The 18933-nt window shown below is 62.3% G+C and overlaps 2 protein-coding genes across 3 annotated transcripts; one reads left to right on the top strand and one right to left on the bottom strand.

The window, feature by feature from the left end:
* Positions 1 to 1905: 1905 nt before the first annotated feature.
* PEX16 (peroxisomal biogenesis factor 16) lies at positions 1906 to 9252 on the bottom strand. The gene is made up of 11 exons (XM_070563846.1): positions 8124 to 9252; positions 7881 to 7916; positions 7050 to 7126; positions 6566 to 6699; positions 6329 to 6429; positions 5499 to 5579; positions 5209 to 5361; positions 5033 to 5105; positions 4781 to 4900; positions 2673 to 2737; positions 1906 to 2085 (listed from the first exon to the last, which is right to left on the bottom strand). Exons 1-11 carry the CDS (start codon positions 8263 to 8265, stop codon positions 2027 to 2029), a joined length of 1041 nt encoding a protein of 346 aa, XP_070419947.1. The 5' UTR covers positions 8266 to 9252; the 3' UTR covers positions 1906 to 2026.
* Positions 9253 to 11793: 2541 nt separating this feature from the next.
* On the top strand, positions 11794 to 18663 carry LARGE2 (LARGE xylosyl- and glucuronyltransferase 2). Of its 2 annotated transcripts, none has more exons than XM_070564893.1 (15): positions 11794 to 12889; positions 12984 to 13142; positions 13220 to 13329; positions 13645 to 13727; positions 13995 to 14118; positions 14351 to 14522; positions 14648 to 14752; positions 15212 to 15324; positions 15395 to 15520; positions 15619 to 15774; positions 15885 to 16045; positions 16465 to 16743; positions 17044 to 17193; positions 17308 to 17503; positions 18013 to 18663. In XM_070564893.1, the coding sequence occupies exons 2-15, from the start codon at positions 13046 to 13048 to the stop codon at positions 18223 to 18225; spliced, it is 2085 nt and encodes a 694-aa protein (XP_070420994.1). In that variant the 5' UTR covers positions 11794 to 12889; positions 12984 to 13045; the 3' UTR covers positions 18226 to 18663. The 2 variants fall into 2 exon arrangements, with proteins under 2 accessions (XP_070420994.1, XP_070420992.1); XM_070564891.1 differs by having other exon boundaries at positions 11850 to 12889; positions 17953 to 18663.
* The last annotated feature ends 270 nt before the right edge of the window (positions 18664 to 18933 follow it).

An 18933-nucleotide genomic window follows, 5' to 3' on the forward strand; every position in this document is an offset into this window, starting at 1 on the left:
CTGATGCTGACAAGTTCTGGCGTCTCCCTCAGCCCGTCCGCTCACCTCTAAGCCCACACTGACTTCTCGCCGATCACCTCCCTTTCCACGTCCTGGACACACGGCCTCCCACAAACCTGCCATAGCGTCCCCTGTCCCCACCAAGGGTCACCTTGCCAGAACTGCAAGTTCTGTATGCCGTAACTCTAAACCCCTCATCCTTCACCCTCTCGCCTCTGAGATGCCACCCTGTTCTCTCTACCATTACCACTCCCACGGCCCGCCTGAGTGACCCCTAAACCTCTCTACCCCCTGCCATTGCCTTACTTTGGCCCCGTCCAGTTTCAGGTCTCTGCCCACAGTGTCACTCCACATCTCTGCCCACCAGGCCGCCCTGCACCAGGCTGCTGGGACCAGGCTTAGGCAGCCCCTCCCCCACTGCCTCCCAGAGGCAGGTTGAGTTTCTTGCATGGTATGTGATGGTCTGTTGGATGTGACCCTGACCTTCACCTCCAGCCTCTTCCCCTCTGCTCCTGCTCTCTACTCCCTTCTGCCCCAGAACGGCTTCACACCACTGTGACACTACTGCTGATTTCTGCACACACGGCCACCCCCGCCAGTCTGCCCATCGGAAAACCGATGAAGTCTTACCAGTTTACAGGCCTGCATGAACGAAGGCTTCCCTGACCAGTGCGCCCTCCCCGGGCAGCGGGCCAGGCAGGCAGGCATCCCCCCATGCCCACTGCCCATCTGGACCACTTCCTATGCACACCTACCTGCTGCAGTGACCCCGTGCACTGCACGCACACACACGTCCATCTTCTCCACCAATCGGTGAGAACTCGAGGGCCAGGAGCTGTGCCCTCCTCATTTCTGAACACACAGCACAAGGCCCAGAGCCCGCTTCAGGGCAAGCACCCAGCAACACAGACTCAACAGGTCATGGGTCCTGAGCTATGACGCCCCTCCCTGGCAGGCTCAGAACCTTCACTCTCCAGCCCAGGACCTGGGTGGGGCCTCTCCGAGGCACTTGGGGAACAGTCAGGGAAAGGCTGGCCCCGAGGGGTCTAGGCGGAGGTGAGGCATGGCAGACACTGGGGCAGACGGAGCCATCTTAGGACTTAGGGGACCGCCATCTGGCTGCCAAGTCCAGCAGGAGAGTGTAGTCTGTCCCCAGGACAAGGGCAGCAGGGGCAGAGTCGACGATAGGGAACGAGCAGGCAGAAAGACCAGCCTGTGGCCACACGGTCCAACCCCTCTCCCCTCCCCAGCAGTGTGCACCCTTCCACCAGGGAGCTGGCAGGGAGAGTGTGGGGGGACCCCAGCTTCAACCCCCTGAACCTGCACCCAGCTTTCTCCCAGAACCTCTCGGGCTCCCATCCCCTCCACACCCGCCTCTCCCCTCCAAGCATCAGCGCCGGTGCTGGCTGGTGCTGACACCCTTTCCTCACGGGTGAAAAGCCTCTGCTCTCAACTAGGGGTTCAGGAGCCCCCAGAGCTGAGCCCGCTATTCTCTAGGCTCCATCAGAGAGAGGCTGCAGGCAACAGGGCCTGCAGGAGGAAGGGATGGACAGAGGCTCTGGCCAGAAGACACAGGGGCAGCTGTCATCCTAGGTCCAGCCTTGTGTGTCGTCAACAGGGACCGGTGATAGAGAAGCATTTACTCCTGCAGCTGCCACGGCAGGCAGCTTCCCCAGCTCGATGAGGTTAAATCCTGGCTTTCTGCGCCTGGAGGGACCTGAAGGCTTCTTGGCCCAATGACAAGGGGCGGGCGGCAGGGGCTCCATCACTAGAGGGTGTAGTCAGACTCCGGAGGGTGTTACAGGAGCTCTGGCGAGCATGCTGTGTGCAGAGCCTGGCCAGGGTGGGCGTGCCCGGTGCCCGGTGCCTGGGGCGGTGGGTGCGGAGAGGCCACGCGCTCGCACATTGCCAGAGTCAGTTTTATTAGGACAGAGGGGCCCAGGGGACTGAAGCCCGGAGGCCCCCCTGCCCACCGCAGCAGAGCATGCTGCCCGCCCCCTCCCCGCACCCCACTCCCAGATGTCCATCAGCCCCAATTGTAGAAATAAATTTTCTGCCAGGTGGGCAAGTAATCCATGAGCGGCTCTGAGAGAGAGAGAGAGAGAGAGAGAAACAAGTTCGGGGCTGAGGGCCAGACTCCAGTCTGCATCTAGTCAGGGTCCTTCTCAGCGACTGCCACCCAAATCCAGCCCAGAGCCCCTGACCCTCCCACCTCTCCACCCCTAGGGAGGCAGAACTGGCAGTGATCTTTGCCTCCATTTATAGGCCAGGACTCTCAGGCTCAGAGAAGCTGCACAGCCTGTCCAGCTGTCGCCGCTGCCAGCCCCAGCCCTGTGCTGAGGTGGATCTCCAAACAGCCTGGCGGGCTTTCCCTGATATATCATCCTCACCCAGAGCCGGTCTCGTGTCACTCCAGGACACCGAGGCAGGAAAAAGACTGACAGCCTGATGCGATATAATGTGAGTCCCCCCACCATGGGACACCCCCTGAGGTTCTGTGGCCAGCCTGGCCCATGCCCAGGAGCTGTCACCCACCCAGCCTGACCTCTGGGCTCCCTCTCCCAACTGTGCCGAGGATCAAATGATAAGGAGACAAAAAGAAAACAGGGAGCTGGGGCCACACGTGAGATCGGCACCACTTAGTCATCATCGCGCCCCCACCCCATGCTTACTCGTGACCAGGCCGATGCCGGGGACGTGGTCTGCCAGCAGCTGGAGCAGGAAGAGGATCCTGGCCCTGCAGGCGGGAGAGAAACAGGGAGCAGGCTCAGCGGGGGTCTGGGTCCCTGCAAATGAGGGTGCTAAAAAACCTTCACTGCCTCCTGACTAAAGGCAGAGCTTGCAGAAGACAGAAGGTAACTCTGTGGAGCTAGGACAGACCCCAGGACAAAAGGGCGAGCCTCTGGGTGTGGCCCCAGTCCTGCCCCCACCCAGCCACAGGCCTGGGATGCTCCCACCTCCGCTGCGGGCTGGGGCTGGCGGTTGACTCACAGCATGAACACAGACACCTCCTCCTGCCTCTCCCCCACGTCTTGCCCTTCCTTCCTTCCTCTGAGCCAGCAAATGCTATGGAGGGCCACGCACAGGGCAGTGCCCGCGCAGGTGCAGCGAGGGCCCAGAGGGGAGGGCAGCCCCGCCCTGCCTTCAAGAAGCCCCAAGTCTGGCAGAAGAGCTGAGGCACCCTGAGATCTCCCAAGCCAATGCTGAGAGTGGCTAGTGCACCAGGAGGGGACGAAGCCTGAGGGGGTCACACTTTTGGCTCAGAGGAAGGGGCGAGGCCATGGCCCTATTTTTTAAGAGATGGGGGTTTCCCACCGGAGAAGCCGGGGTGAGACGATGATGGCGTTCATGTCGATGACAAGAGAAATGATAAGACGTGACATTTGGTGCTTACCGTGTACCAGGCACTACCGTACATACTAAATCACCTAACCTCTACGACAACCCTCTGAGGGGGATTACTATGTCCCCATTTTACAGATGAGGAAATGAGGCCCAGAGAGGCTCAGTAACCTGCCCAAGTTCACACGACTGGAGGGCAGCCTGGTTCCAGAGACCAGAATGTTTGACAGAAAGAAAAGAGGACAGAACATGGCTCCCTTCCCAGACCGCACCTGGAGCCCCTCAGCACCCTGCTCCCTGTCCTCTGGGGAAATACAGGATTTCTCTGACATGTTTCTAGACCCTTCTCAGTCTGGGCCACTGCTCCGAGGGCGCCACACTGGTCAGGTCAGCAGGAGAGCGAGCCACACTAGAAGCCTGCAGCCTGGGGAGCCCCCTCTGCCATCACTGTGGTCTCGAAATCCCTCAGTTCCACGAGATCCGGGGGCTGTAACGTTCCCTCTGTGAAGTGCGAGCAGTTTGTGGGGGGAGGTCACGTGATCCATGTAAGTCTCTGGAATGTTCTCTAGAGTACGGGACAGGATTTGGCTTTCATGCCTCATGAGCTTCCAAACTTACCTGAAAACAGGAACTGCCAGGCAAAGTAATCTTCACTGAGGAGGTATTAAATATAAGCTTACTTTCTACTGTCTCAAAAACCACAGCAACAACAGAGATTGTGTGGCCATAAGGTTCAATGCAGTTCCAGCTAATAGTGCAGCCTATAAGCAGCGTACTTGTGAAGTACGGGGGTCCCAGGGAGCCTCAGTCTGTCACATGGCCCAAGTCGCTGTGCAGGGACCCCCTCCTCAGACCTTGGGCTGACCTCAGGCAGCCACCCTGGCAGGCTGTGGGAGCCTTGGCTGCGAGTCACCCTCCAAGCCCCTGGCTGGCCCCTCTGTGTCTGGCTGAGGCTGGGAGCTCTGCCTCACAGGTGATGGAGTGAGCTGGGCAGAGCAGGGACAGGCCAGGAGACAACATGGATGTGGGAGCTGGCTCTGCCACTGGCTAGCTGAGTGGCTTTGTGTTAAGCTGCCCAATGTCTTTGAACCTCAAGTGCCCCCTCTGGGAAGTAGGGACAATCCGAACTATTTGCCAGGAAGATGTGCAAATGAGCTGGATGGTGTGGAAAGCCGGCACCCACCACCATCCCTGTGGCATCTTCTGCCAGCAACTGCCTAAGCTCCTGCCCGCAGGGGCTGATGGCCCCAGAGCTCTGAGGGCAGGCCTGGGCTGCCATCCAATAAATGAGGGAGGGACCACACCCCAGGACAGCACATAGCGGGTGCTCAGTGAAGCCTGGGTGCAGGAAGGAGGGAGGAAGCAAAGGCGTGAACAGGGCTGGAGCCCCAGCGCCCCGCTTCCTCCCCTCCCCCGCTGAGGGTGGGCCTTGCCTTACTCAGAGAAGCGGTCGTAGAAAGGGGAGCGCAGCAAGTAGTACAGCAGGAGGATGGTCCGGCGCCGCAGCTCCAGCCGCTCCCTCCGGGTCAGGCCCCTCCTGTCGCTCAGGAGGCTCAAGCTGGGGGAGGAGGGCACACGATCAGGGCCAGCAACAGGAAGAGCGGGGGCCCCTGCCTGCCCAGGTGAGGACAGGTCTGTAGCATAAAGCCCGGCAGAGGGAGGGGAGCCCCTCAGACAGGCCCAGGCTCACCTGGTCACGTCCACGACACCAGACAGGAACCAGGGTGTCCACGACCGCTGACCCCAGAGGCCCAGGCTAAGCACTGACGGCCAAGGCGTCAAGGAGGTCTCCGGCACATGGCCCGCCCTGCCCACCCCTCTCCAGCCCCGCCCCACAGTGCCAGCCCCACCCCACATGAAGGATACAGTGCAGCAGGGGCCGCGCGATATACAGGGACTCTGCGATGGTCTCCTGCAGCCCCAGTGGCGTGGGGGTGATGCTCAGCTCCTCCTGGTGCGGCCGCGGCCGTCCCTCCTGCTGCTGGGGGGCTCCCCAGTGCCTCGAGTGCAGGGACGGAGCTGGAACACAAGGGCAGCACGGGAGCAGCCAGGCCCAGGCCAAGACGGGAGGAGGTGGACGGTGATGAAAGCTACACCCTCAGGCCCACGCTGACCTCAGCACCGAGCGGCCCGGTCCAGCTCCATCCTCCACTTACTGTTCTGGAGGGTTCGCACTACTCGGTTTGACCGCTTCCCCACATATGACTGCTCCTGGCTGCCAGGGCTGTGGCCACCACCTAGCAGGGACGGACAGAAGGCCACACTGTCAGAGTGACATGTTTCCAGCACAGCCTGCGAAAAACACGTGTGCAGTGACTGCTCGCCGGCTAAGGGGAGAACGGAGGAGATTGTTCGGTTCAGTCAGGGACACTGCAGCAGGAGCTGTGGCCCAGCCTGGGACCTGGCCCTGGCCTGGGAAGAGCCAGCATCACCCGTGGCAGACAAGGCAGCCAAGAACCCAGGCGTCCCAGGCACTGGAACCAGAACCATGTCTCTGGGAACCACAGCAGAGAGGGGCCGTACATTCTCGGTCCTCTGCTTTCGACATGACCATAAGAAGCAAAGAACTGCCCCCACTCAAGGCCAGAAGAGTTAGGCCCAGGGGCCAACAAGTGGTGGGCCCAAAGCCCCGAAGAGACAGATCTGCTGGCGGTCCTGGCTCCTGCAGCTGCGGCTCTTGATATAGAGCCAGGCCCAGAGACGAGGCTGGCAGGACCCCTGTCTCCTGCTGCTCGTCCCCTCTTCCCGCAGATCACAAAAAAGAAGGAGGACTCTGACGTCAGGAGTCCTGACTTCAGGTTCTGATTCTGCCCCTAACCTAATCTTTCCTTTTCTTCTCTGTAAAATATACGGCAATGAGAACAAGATGAGTTGATAAGGAGAGAGGCGCTCCATAAACAGACAATACTGTGATCACGCCGGTCAGCTCTCTATCCACTAATGAGTCCTGTGCCCCGTTCCACTCCAGAGCAGAGAAGCAGCTTACCCGGGGGCTGCGCCTGGGCCTCCCTGTCCAGTGGAACGATGGGGGGTGAGGTCTGGAGGCCAGCCTTGAACCAGATGAGCAGGAACATCCGCAGGACAGCCCTGGGGTGGAGGTATGGCAGGGCTGGGTGGGGACGTGGCTAGCCAGCAGGGGGTCGGGGAGCTCTGCTGAACGCCATCTGGACAGCTGGCCTCCGTTACCCGCGCCCAGGGCCTGCCCTCCATGGTCCCGACATACTTGGCCAGCTGGATGAGAGCGATGACGAGCCAGCGGCCCACTTCGCCCCACACCTTGGCGGCCCCCATCTCCATGAACACCTCCACGCACTCCAGCACGCTCAGCCATGTCAGCAGCTTCTGCTGGGACAGCGACTGCAAGAGTCCCAGGCCAAGAGGTCAGGGGGCTCCCCCTCATCCTGAGCCCTCCCCCAAGGGGACTCCTCTGACAGGAGACGTGGATTCGCCCCTTTTCAAGAGTACGTGTGTGGGCCTGAGTTCTCCACCGGGGACCAGCCAGTCTACTTCTCTGAACTCGTCTCTCCGCCTGAGATGAGGACATTAACACCTTGACCCTTCACCTAATGAGATGGCTTGAGCCTCAGGACACAGGCATTTCTCACGCTCTATGAGACCGTAACATGTGCTGCCCCCGTGGGCTGGCTGTTCCTACACCATTCCTGAGTCCCACGCTTCCCGCCCTCAGGTCCTGGCAGAATTCTCACCACAGGCAACTTTTTCCGAAGCTCCTTCCGTAGGATCCCGTCATTGAGCAGCACGAGCAGGTTGGAGGCGGAGTAGACTGAGGGGCAGAGCGTGGCCTTGAGGGGCTGGCTGGGCAGCTTCCACCCCCTCACTTCTCCTCAGAGCTGCAGGGATCACCTGTCACCTACTGTGCTCAGCCGCCCATGAACTATGTGGCAACCAGCCTGCCTCCACGTGCACCTCCAGAGCTCCACACTCCCCAGTACGACCCAGGTGGATGGTTGGAGTAAGAAGGGATGGTTTGATCTCAGTGACCAAGAGTGGCCTGTCTCCAGCTGCGCAGAACTGCCCATCGTGCTTCAAATAGCCACAGGGATGCGTGGTGTCACCTCCTGGCCTCTGCTCTCTGCAGCCTGTCCCTCAAAGCCGCCATCGCTCCCTTTTAAAAGCCAGCTCTTCCCAGTTCTCACTGAACAAACCCTACTGAGCCAGTCACCGTCTGGGGATCCTGGAATCTGGGAGATCCGAATTTGAATCCTACTTCTGGGATCATCAGTGGCTGTTCCCTAACCTCACTGAACTGTTCCCTTAACTGGACACTGAGGACAAGAACAGTACCCACCTCATATGACTCAGGGGAGGATTAACGGGGCAAAGGCAGGACAGGTGCGCGGCGCAGCTGCCTGATGTCAAGGTACCCAGATTTGTCTCTCGACTATAGGGACATGGAGGGCCCAGGACAGCGGACGCTGGACCTATGTCCCACTCAGTCACAGCACAGGATGATCTAACGGGAAGCCCCCTGGGCCCTCCCGCCCCCCGCCCTCCGCCCACCCCAGAGCCCGGCTCACCCAGCTCTGACAGCTCGTGCGAATCGGTGAAACGACCTGGGGAGAAGACACAGGAGGAGGCGTCGGTGCGCGGTGGCCTCACCCTGCGGCTTCGGGGCCCTGGACGTCCCCTCCCTACGCCCTACGGGAACCTGGAAGGAACTTCTCGAGCACAGCGACCACTACCCTGACTCCGCAGAGAGGGGAGCCAGTGGGGTCAGAGGTCAGAGCCCTGAAGGAACGGGTCAAAGGTCAGGGTGGCACCTGCCAGCAGGTAACTGAGGCCCCGCACTGCCGTCTCCAGCTGGGCCGTGGCGGCCGGGTGACGAGTCACGTACTCCTGGTAGCGCAGGCCCAGGAGCCGCAGCTTCTCCATCCTGCCCTCCGGACCGACAGACTCACGCATCGACAGTCCGCCTGGCCGCGGCGCCCTGCTTCCTGAGCCCTCCTTCCTGCTTCCGGTCCTAGGCCCGCCTCTCGGTTGCTTAACTTCCGCGGGCCCGAAGGAGGGTGAGGTGAAGGGCCACCGAACCACTCTTCACCCCATTTTAGACCACCTCCCACTGGGGGAGCGCTTAGCAACTGCGGGCTGACCCTTCAGGTCATTGGCTGGCCCCCTCCGCCCTCTCCGCCCCTCTCCGTCCCTCTCCGCCCCGCGCCGTCAGCCCGGCTCTTCCGCCTTCCGGGTTGGCGTCCCTTGCGCCTGCGCAGTTGCCGCCCCAGGAAGGCTCCCGCGGCAGTCTGAGCAGTCCATTCCAGAGAAGGGGCCGTCAGCCTACAGCCTTTCCAATAGAGCGCCGAAAGGCTCGAACGGGAGGACAGGATTTTAAAGGGCTGGGAGGTAGCGTGTGGAAATCTCCTCCATCAGATTTGGGGAGTTTAAGGACAGTCGGATTGTGTCTCAGCGGCCGCGCGTTGGGCCAGCTGCCTCGTCTCCCATCCTCCACTGGACGTAGTGCTGAGGAAACTGAGGCAGCGAGGACTCCAGCTTCCCACGCAGTCTCGATCCCCTGGCCAGCACCGTTAGTGCTCTGGCTTCAGCCCCAGGGGCATGGTCTGTGCCCCCTAAGAGCGCGCACGCGCACGCCCACCTCCACGGAGAAAACCCTGGCTCGGACTTCTGCTCTCGGCTTGGGGTGACCTTGGTCGGGAGTTTCCCTTCTCCGGGTCTCGGGTTTCCCCAGCTGTAAAGTGATTTGAGAGCACACTTGGTCCTTGAACTCGGGATCAATCTCAAAGTGCTTTTCGGCCGTCGGATGCACCTCCCGGTCCTCAGCTGCTCCCCAAGGAATGGAGGCGACTCCTGGGCATCGCCTCCCTGGAAGGGGCGGCGGCGAGAGCCGAGCAGCGGGAGCAGGCTGGAAAGGATGCTCCAAGCAGGCAGCCACTGATTGGCTGTGGGGAAAGGGGCGGGGCATGGGTGGGGCGGCGGGGCTGTGTGGTTGGGACCCGACTCGCAAGTTTACAGGACCCTGAGAATAGTAGCACGTTGTTTTATTTAATCCCCTCTACCACATGTTATCTGCAGATGAGAAAAGGATCCTCTTAAGAAGCCCAGTCAAGATTCGAATCCTGGTCTAGTCTGACCACAGAATCTAGGCATTTTTTTTGTTTTTTTGGAGGAAGATTAGCCCTGAGCTAACTTCTGCCAATCCTCCTCTTTTTGCTGAGAAAAACTGGCTCTGAGCTAACATCCGTGCCCATCTTTCTCTACTTTATATATATGGCTTTTGCCAAGCGGTGCCATGTCCGCACCTAGGATCCGACCCAGGGAACTCTGGGCCGCTGAGAAGCCGAACGTGCGAACTTAACCTCTAAGCCACCGGCTGGTCCCAGAATCTAGGCGTTTTAAGCAATACACCTCACCAGGAAGCCACAGCCCCTCCTTGTGCTCTCCCCGCCCCCCCCCTCCTCAGCTAGTTTCCTTCTATATCAGACCTCCTTACTCAGGCCAAGGAATGAAGATCCCGGGAGATGAGTCCCCGGGCCTCAGAAGAAGCAAAGTTCTTGGAGAACAGAGATGGTCATGGGCATTCGCATCATTTCTCACCACCTCCTGGGTGCCAGCCTCACTTACACATGACTCCTTCCAGCAACCTTGCCGGGTTGCCAAGAATTCCTTTGCACAGGTGAGGAAGAAGAAGCCCAAGGAGAGGAACGGACTTGTCCCAGGCCACATAGCATGGCATGGGTCAAACAGACTACAATGCAGGTGTCCCATGGCAGTGCCCTCTCTCCTACTGCCCACAGCCCAGCAAGAGCAGTGACATGTTGAGGCTGCTGGGTCATGAGTCAAGTTGGTAACTGGGATTAAGCCCAGGGCTCAGGGCATTTGGCGTGAGGCTCTTCCTCCCTTCCTCCCCGCACCCCTCCATCTTGATGAACTTGTTCCGCAAACCTCGTGGCGGGGGTGGGGGGGGGTCTCCTCCAGCCCCTCCCTCAGCAGCCTGGAGAGCATGAGGAGGGGGCAGTGTGAGGTTCTTTGGCACTCCCAGGGCTGGTGGGCTGGTGCTTGTGGGGAGGACAGAGGAGCAGCCTCTCCCGGACAGAATATGAGGGGCACCAGGGCTGTTTCTTGTCCCTCCGTCCAGGACTGAGAGGGCCTCATGGTCCCAGCCAGGTTGGCAGCGGCAGGACTCCCTGAATTTCCTCTCCAGATCCCAGGCCTGATTAACTCCCAGAGACAAAGAGTGGCCGTGTGTGTGCAGGAGGCGCCCGGGGCGGCCCCTCCCTGCTGGGTGCCTGCCTGGATTTGGTCACCTGGCTGGGCTGGAAGGGCCTCTGAGCAGGTTGGGCCAGATCCTCCCTCCTTCAGTCTGCCCTGAGCCACAGAAGCCAGCTAGATCAGCCCAACAGGTAGAGACGAGGACACTGAGGTCCAGAGAAGAGGCCTGACTGGTCCAAGGTCACACAGCAAAGTCCTGGGACAAACCAGGGCTCAGGCCTAGAAGACCAGCCCCCTTTCATATGCCCACAGTGTATCCTTTTCCCCCTCCACGCCCCAGAAGAACCTCTTGGAGGCCCAGCATGCATCTCAACACCTAATTTCCCCTGCGTCGTAAGGCTGAGTGAGGGATGGGGCCAATGTTATGAGTGACCACGGTCGCTCTGCAGACCCAGCCCCCCCCCCCCCACAAACTCCCCGGCCAGGCCCCGACTTTGTGTCCTCGCTGCTCTCTCACATGTAACCCCCACAGACAGTCTCTGTGGAGGGTCCTGTGGGGGATTCGCCCACCTCCACCCCAGCTCCAGGCTAGAGATGAGGGTCGAGGGGCATGAGGCTCAAAGCTCCTGATGCCCAGGTGGCCCCTGCTCCCCTCGTCTCCTCTGGTTCCCAGATGTACAAGGAGCCGCCATCAGTCTGCATGGCAACCATTGGTCCTGGCCTCCGAAGGCCCAAAGCCCCGCCTTCCTTGCAGACCCCCATCTCCCAGAGGAAGGCATCCTAGCCTTTCAGAGGAGGAGACTCGGGGGTCTCAGGCTGGGCTGCTTTGCCACAGCTTCTTTTGGAGTTGGGGCCTCTTAGGCCCTCCCTTTTTTTTTTTTTTTGAGGAAGATCAGCCCCGAGCTAAGATCTGCCACCAATCCTCCTCCTTTTGCTGAGGAAGACTGGCCCTGAGCTAACATCCGTGCCCATCTTCCTCTATTTTATGTGGGATGCCTGCCACAGCATGGCTTGATAAGGGTTGTGTAGGTCCACACCTGGGATCCGAACCGGCAAACCCTGGGCTCCCGAGGCGGAACGTGTGAACTTAACCACTGTGCCACGGGGCAGGACCCCAGGTCCTCACTTTTTATAGCTAGAAATTGGGCTAAAGATCACAGTTTGAGCCCCCTTCTAGCTCAGGGCAAGGCCCGGGGAGTGCTGTCAGTTTTCAGCTCACTTCCTCAGTGCTTATGGTATGTGCCGGGCCCTGGTTGGGCGCTGGGGCCCAGTCCAGGAGCAGCTCCCTTGGAGGAGGAAGACACACCCAGGTCAACTTGCCCGGAGTGCTAGAAGAAATAAACCAAGGGATGTGGAAGGAGGAGCCGGCCTCCCGAGAATCTGGCAGAATCTGGCCAGGAGGAACATGAAGGGCAAGTCCTGGGGCAGCACAAACTCTGTCTGCTGGGTAGAGGCCGGGGAAGGGGCGCGAGGATGACGGCTGTGTCACAGGCCTGACGTGAGCATTCACTGAGATGAGGCGCTGGAACCTGGGCCTGGCGCGAAGCATATGCGCTCGATGACCCGCGGCTCTTCTTGTTCACGGTCTGGAGCGCCCATCACCCCTTCCAGGGCAGAGGCCGGGGTGCGAGGGGGGCGGAGGGAGAGATCCAGGCGGGGCGCGGGCACAATCGTGATCGTCTAGACAAGTTGGGGGGATCCCGGCCCTGCCAGGTCTCCCGTGAGGCAGGCCCGTTGCCAGCTCCCGGGCAGGAGGCGACCTTCTCAAGGCCGCTTTGTCTGGGCGCGCCGGGCCCAGTCGGGCCACCTGGCCTGAGCAGGGGTGAAGGGAACGGGAGCGGGGAGGAAAGCAGGGCCTCCAGGTGCTCCGCGGCTCCCGGCCCCGCCTCCTGTCCCCAGAGCAGGTGTCCCCAACCCCCGCGGCCCAGCGTTCCAACCCTCTCCTCCTTACTCCGGCTGCCCCTTTGATCCCGGGCCAGGGGTCACGGGCCCCTCCCCCGGGGTGGGGGGGTGAAAAGAGGAGATGGGGCCGCAGAGCAGGGAAGAGGGGGACGGGCTCAGAGCAGGTAGCAGGGACTCGGTCTTCCTGGGTGGCTGCCCCCGCTCCCTCCAGCCATCCTGGGGGTTCTCGGGGTTCCCCGGCGGCTGAGGGGGCCGTTGGAGGCCGGGGCAGGGGGCGGGGCCAGGCTCCGGGGGTCTCCCCGCCCCTTCGGGCTCAGCCAAGCCGAGGTGAAACCTGAACCCAGGTTGGGGGCGGGGCTGGCTCCTGCTCGGACGGGGCCGCCCTGTGCCTCCAACCCCCTATCCCTGCGCCCCGGCCGGCTTCTGGAGGAGGAAGGTCGCGATCCCCGAGCCGCTGGAGCAGGTGAGGGGGGGACTCAGCGCGGGAGGGAGGACCGGGCGGCCGTCGGGCCCCGCCGCCCGAGGCTGACCCTTCTCCCCGGCCTTCCGGTCCCCAGAACCCGCGATGGAGCCCGCAGCCCGGGGTCGCGCTCCGCCCTGAGTGCCCCCGCCGGCGGCCATGCTGCCCCGAGGGCGCCCCCGGGCGCTCGGGGCCGCCGCGCTGCTGCTGCTGCTGCTGCTGCTCGGATTCTTCCAGTTCGGCGGGGACCTGGAGTGTGAGCGCCGCGGGCGGGCAGGCGAGCGGGGGGGCCCGGATCCCGCCCCTGCGCGCTGACGCCACGTGTCCCCCCAGACGGGCGGCCGCGGGGGGCTGCTGCCCTCGACGGAGCCCCGCCGGCGGACCCCGGGGGCCACAACCGCTCGGACTGCGTCCAGCCGCGCCCGCTGGCGCCCAAGTGTGAGGTGGGTGCGCCAAGCGCGCGGCCCCTGGCGGCGGGGAGCCCTGGGGCGCCGCGTCCCCACCCGGCCACCTGGGCATCTGTGGGAATCACAGCACCTGGCAGCGGCGCCGGCGCCTCGGTTCGCACATCCGCTGCTCCCGGCCTCGATTTCCCCGTCTGTGAAGGAGGGGGATGGACCCCTGCTCCGCATCCCCGTCCGTTTCCTAGCTCTACTGCCGGGTGGGGTTACCCTGCCCCAGGCCAGGCCACTCCAACAGGGGTCTTCCCCGTCTAGTGGAGGAGGGGGCTGCTGCCGACCTCGGTGTCCCCTCCCCAGCTCTTGCACGTGGCCATCGTATGTGCGGGACATAACTCCAGCCGAGACGTCGTCACCCTGGTGAAGTCTATCCTCTTCTACAGGTACAGCCAGGTGTCAGAAGGGAGGGTCAGGAGTGGGGAAGGGAACAAAGTCTTGTGCAGGGTCTCAGAGCCTCAGCTTCCCCCATCTGTGACCTGGGGACACCGGCCCCTTCCTCCCTTGAAGGTGGGTGGAGGAATTTCCTGCCCTGGGTATGAAAAGCTCTTTACAGAAGTTGGTGCTGCTACCTCTGAGCCCCTCGAGGTGGGGCTTGTCCCAGGTTGCTCCTTCTGGGGCCCATCGGCCTTCCTCTTTTGTCCTCCCCAAAGGAAAAACCCGCTGCACCTCCACTTGGTGACTGATGCGGTGGCCAGGAGCATCCTGGAGATGCTCTTCCACACATGGATGGTGCCCGCTGTCCGGGTCAGCTTCTACGACGCTGATGAGCTCAAGGCAGGAGCCCTGGTCCTTCTGCGCCCCTCCCCAGCTGTGCCCGGCCCTCTCCTTCCACCTGGGGGGGGGGGCAGATTAGAGCTGCCTGGGACCCCCAGCCCCATCGCACCTACTGAAGTTCAAGTCCCTGCCCCTCCCGGGGCTCGCCCCTTCTTCCTGTGTCACCCTGAGTCTGCCTGGCACTCGTGGGCCCTTCTCTGCCAGCCTCGTGCCCTGTCCTTTCCACCCACAGCCCCAGGTCTCCTGGATCCCCAACAAGCACTACTCTGGCCTATACGGGCTCATGAAGCTAGTGCTGCCTGGCACCCTGCCCCTTGACCTGGCCCGTGTCATTGTGCTGGACACAGATGTCACCTTCGCCTCTGACATCGCAGAGCTCTGGGCACTGTTTGCTCACTTTTCTGGTGAGAGGCCTGGGACCCTGCCCCAGCCAGCTCCCTCCCTGGCCCGTCCAGGTGCCCGTGTGGCCTAGCCCTGAGCCGGGTCCAGGGGCAGCCTCAGGCAGCTCCCTTGTGCCCTCCCCTCCCAGACGAGCAGGTGATTGGTCTCGTGGAGAACCAGAGCGACTGGTACCTGGGCAACCTCTGGAGGAACCACAGGCCCTGGCCTGCCTTGGGCCGGGGCTTCAACACAGGTGGGGACAGCGGAGGGGGAGGCAGGGCGGGTGGCCACGGGTGCTTGGGCCCCAGGGACTGGGCAGGGCACAGAATGCTAGGAAGAATAGAGCTGTGGAAGGAACGCTGGGAGAAGAGCCAGAAATCGGTTCTGACGTTAGCTGAACATACCAGATGACTTTGGCCAAGTTCCTTGGTCCCTCTGAGCCTCAGTCTTCTCACCCGTTAAATGGGGATGATTTTACCAGCCCTGGGATCACGGAGTGCGAGATGACCTTGGAGTTGCTCTGTAAGCTGTGCGGTGCCTCCCCTTTACCCCTAAGAGGATTGGTGTGGACAGAGGTGGTCCATCCTCGCGTGTGAACAGTCAGAAAATACCACTAAGTCAAACAATGAACGTGCAAAAGACAACTTCGTGGCGCCTGGCCCCAGGAGTTGGGGCGTCCCGGGTGGGCATGACAACCTGTCCCCGTGGGCAGGCGTGATCCTCCTGCGGCTGGACCGGCTTCGGCAGGTGGGCTGGGAGCAGATGTGGAGGCTGACGGCTACGCGGGAGCTCCTCACCCTGCCCGCCACCTCGCTGGCTGACCAGGTCTGGGGGAGCCTTTGGAAGGGAGGCTGGGCAGGCTTGGGGCCCAGGTGTGACGGCTGTCTCTGCCCAGGACATCTTCAATGCCGTCATCAAGGAGCACCCGGGGCTGGTGCGGCCCCTGCCCTGCGTCTGGAATGTGCAGCTGTCGGACCACACGCTGGCTGAGGGCTGCTACTCGGAGGCGTCTGACCTCAAGGTGGGCGGGGACGGGGGGCTGAGTGGTGGTGGTGGGCCAAGGATGGGGACTCCCGCTCCCTGCTCCCATGCCCACACCGACGCCCTCCTGGGTCCCAGGTGATCCACTGGAACTCACCAAAGAAGCTGCGCGTGAAGAACAAGCACGTGGGGTTCTTCCGCAACCTCTACCTGACCTTCCTGGAGTACGACGGGAACCTGCTGCGGAGGGAGCTCTTTGGGTGCCCCAGCCTGCCCCACCCCGGGGCGGAGCAGGTGAGAGGGAGCCCCCGCCTCACGGAGCCTCTGGCCCTCTCTGCTCTGCGGGCCCTGGCCTGGTCCGGGCCGGGTCCTCCTGCCCCAGCTCTGTCCCCGCATCCCCTCAGTGGCAGCGGGCCCTGGCACAGCTCGACGGCGAGGATGCCTGCTCTGAGTTCCGGCAGCAGCAGCTCACCGTGCACCGTGTGCACGTCACCTTTCTGCCCCACGAGCCGCCGCCCCCGCGGCCCCTCGACGTCACCCTGGTGGCCCAGCTTTCCATGGACCGGTGAGGGGGCCGAGGGCAGCCCGGGAGCATGGCATGAGCTGGGACTGGGAAGTTCGAGAGGAGGGTTTCATTTGGTAAAGGAAAAGCTGTCACTGCCTGCTGCTGCCCCTTGAGGAATTCTAGAAGTTGGAGACCCTGGATGTGGGGGAAAGAGCCTTGGGCTTTGGGAATCATTCAGGTGCCTGGAACTGCCCCTCCGTAGCTGTGGGCCCACGGGCAAGTCTTAATCTCTCTGGCCCTCAGTTTTCTCATCTGTCAAGTGAGAAAGTACCCATCTTGTGGGGTAGTTGTGAAGATTCCATATGACCAGCTCCAAAAGCGCGTGCAAGGGGCTTAGGAGGTCCTGCGAGGGGGCGTCTGCAGCAGCTAAGCCGGGGACGTGCCGGCCCTCCCTGGGCTGACCGCACCCCTTGCCCCAGGCTGCAGATGCTGGAAGCCCTGTGCCGGCACTGGCCGGGCCCCATGAGCCTGGCCTTGTACCTCACAGACGCAGAGGCCCAGCAGTTCCTGCGTTTCGTCGAGGCCTCGGCGGTGCTCTCTGCCCGGCAGGATGTGGCCTACCACGTGGTGTACCGGGAGGGTCCCCTGTACCCCATCAACCAGCTTCGCAACGTGGCCTTGGCCCAGGCCCTCACGCCTTACGTCTTCCTCAGTGACATTGACTTCCTGCCCGCCTACTCCCTCTACGACTACCTCAGGTGGGCGGGAGGAGGGAGCGAGGGGCCGGGCACGTGGGGCTGGACAGGGCCGGGGCACCTGCAGCATCCTAGGTGGCGTGGCCTGGCTCTTTCCGGGCCTCAGTGTCCGCTGTAAAGTGGGGTTGGCATTAGGGCAGGGGAGCCCCAGCAGAGTAGGGAGGCCGGGCCCTCCTCCCCCAGCAGCTCCACTGTTGGTCTTCTGCGGGTGTCAGGGCGAGCGGGCCCCTGCAGGTCGGGTCCTGCGGCCCAGGCTGGACAGGGCCTGCCCGCTTCCCGCCTGTCACGGGGCTCCCCCCGCAGGGCCTCCATTGAGCAGCTGGAGCTGGGCGGCAGGAGGAAGGCAGCTCTGGTGGTGCCGGCCTTCGAGACCCTGCACTACCGCTTCAGCTTCCCCAGGTCCAAGGCCGAAGTGCTGGCCTCGCTGGACGCTGGTGCTCTCTACACCTTCAGGTAGGAGAGGCCGCTGCTCGCCCCGCTCCGTTCCCCACACTGTTCCCCACACCCGCCATCACCTCCCACGAGCTCCCAGCTCAGCCTGGCTCCTCGCCCTCTCCTGCACCCCAGGTACCACGAGTGGCCCCGCGGTCACGCGCCCACGGACTATGCCCGCTGGCGGGAGGCTCAGGCCCCGTACCGGGTGCAGTGGGCCGCCGACTACGAGCCCTACGTGGTGGTGCCGAGAGACTGTCCCCGCTACGACCCCCGCTTTGTGGGCTTTGGCTGGAACAAGGTGGCCCACATCGTGGAGCTGGATGCACAGGTGAGGGGCGCCCTGCTGCCTCCGGTTTCAATTTGAATACTTGCAGGCCCAGGGAGCTCACTCTGCCTCGGCGTGTTCCACCGCGCCATCTGGTGGCACTATTAGAAATCCCGCTCTTGGGCTGGCCTGGTGGCACAGCCGTTAAGTGCGCACGCTTTGGCAGCCCGAGGTTCGAGGTTCGATCCCAGGTTCGGACATGGCACTGCTTGGCAAGCCATGCTGTGGTAGGCGTCCCACATATAAAGTAGAGCAAGATGGGCACGGATGTGAGCTCAGGGCCAGTCTTCCTCAGCAAAAAGAGGAGGATTGGTGGCAGATGTTAGCTCAGGGCTAATTTTCCTCAAAATAAATAAATAAATAAACCAAAGAAATCCCGCTCTTCTCTAGAGCTAAAATCATCTGGCTGTGGCTCTTCGGGCCCACCTAGTAAGCTGCTCCCCATCCCCCAGGGCTGCAACCCTCCCCCAGCCCAGGCAATCACATCCGCCTGTCCCCGTCCCCACCGGCAGGAATACGAGCTCCTGGTGCTGCCTGAGGCCTTCACCATCCACCTGCCGCATGCCCCGAGCCTTGACCTGTCCCGCTTCCGCTCCAGCCCCACCTACCGGGACTGCCTCCAGGCCCTCAAGGACGAGTTCCACCAGGACTTGTCCCGCCACTACGGGGCCGCTGCTCTAAAATACCTCACAGCCCTGCAGCAGCCCCGAAGCCCGGGCGCCTGACCCGCCATGGCTCCCACGCACTCCCTGCAGACACTGGAGCGACCCCGCTGCCCCTCCCCGCTGTTTAAGTTATTCAAGGTCCCAGCGGGAAGGGCTGGGGCGGGGCGTCCGGGGCGGGTCCTGGGGCCTCCCCTTGCTGCTGTCTCTGGTGGGATCTAGTCTCCCTCCGCCCCAGCTGGTTTGGGGCTGGCTCCCCATCCTCGGCTGTACCTCCCTTTTTCGTAAAGTTTTCAAAGCTCCTTTCCACGTTCCTCCTGGTTCGCGGCCGGGGGACGTGCCCGGTCTCGCTGGAGCCGCAGGAGGACCGGGCCCTCCCCGGAGGCCATCTGGAGTGTGCCTCGCCCACCCTGCCCCCCACCCCGAGCCCGACACCACGAGGCTGAGAGACTTTATTTGGCTTTATTTAGTAAAATGTTAAAATAAATAAATACAAATTGATCCGCTGCTCTGTATCCCCCCACCCCCTCAAAACAAAAGTCAAACGAACAAAAACAAAAACTTTGAAGCACAAATCTCCAAATACAAGTTCTACCAAGACTGAAATCACAAAGGGCGCGGACGAGACAGGCGCGGGCGGGCTGGCTCCTCTCTGCTTGGCGCGCTGACCTCTGGCTGCCGGCCTGTCCTGCATGACTGCAGCTTCCCCGGGCTGAGGACCCGGCGGCGCTGGGGAGGGGCCGGGGCCCCAGGCTGCCGCGGGGGCCGGTG

The sequence above is a fragment of the Equus przewalskii genome, chromosome 11 (assembly GCF_037783145.1).
Source record: "Equus przewalskii isolate Varuska chromosome 11, EquPr2, whole genome shotgun sequence".
Lineage (NCBI taxonomy): Eukaryota > Metazoa > Chordata > Mammalia > Perissodactyla > Equidae > Equus > Equus przewalskii.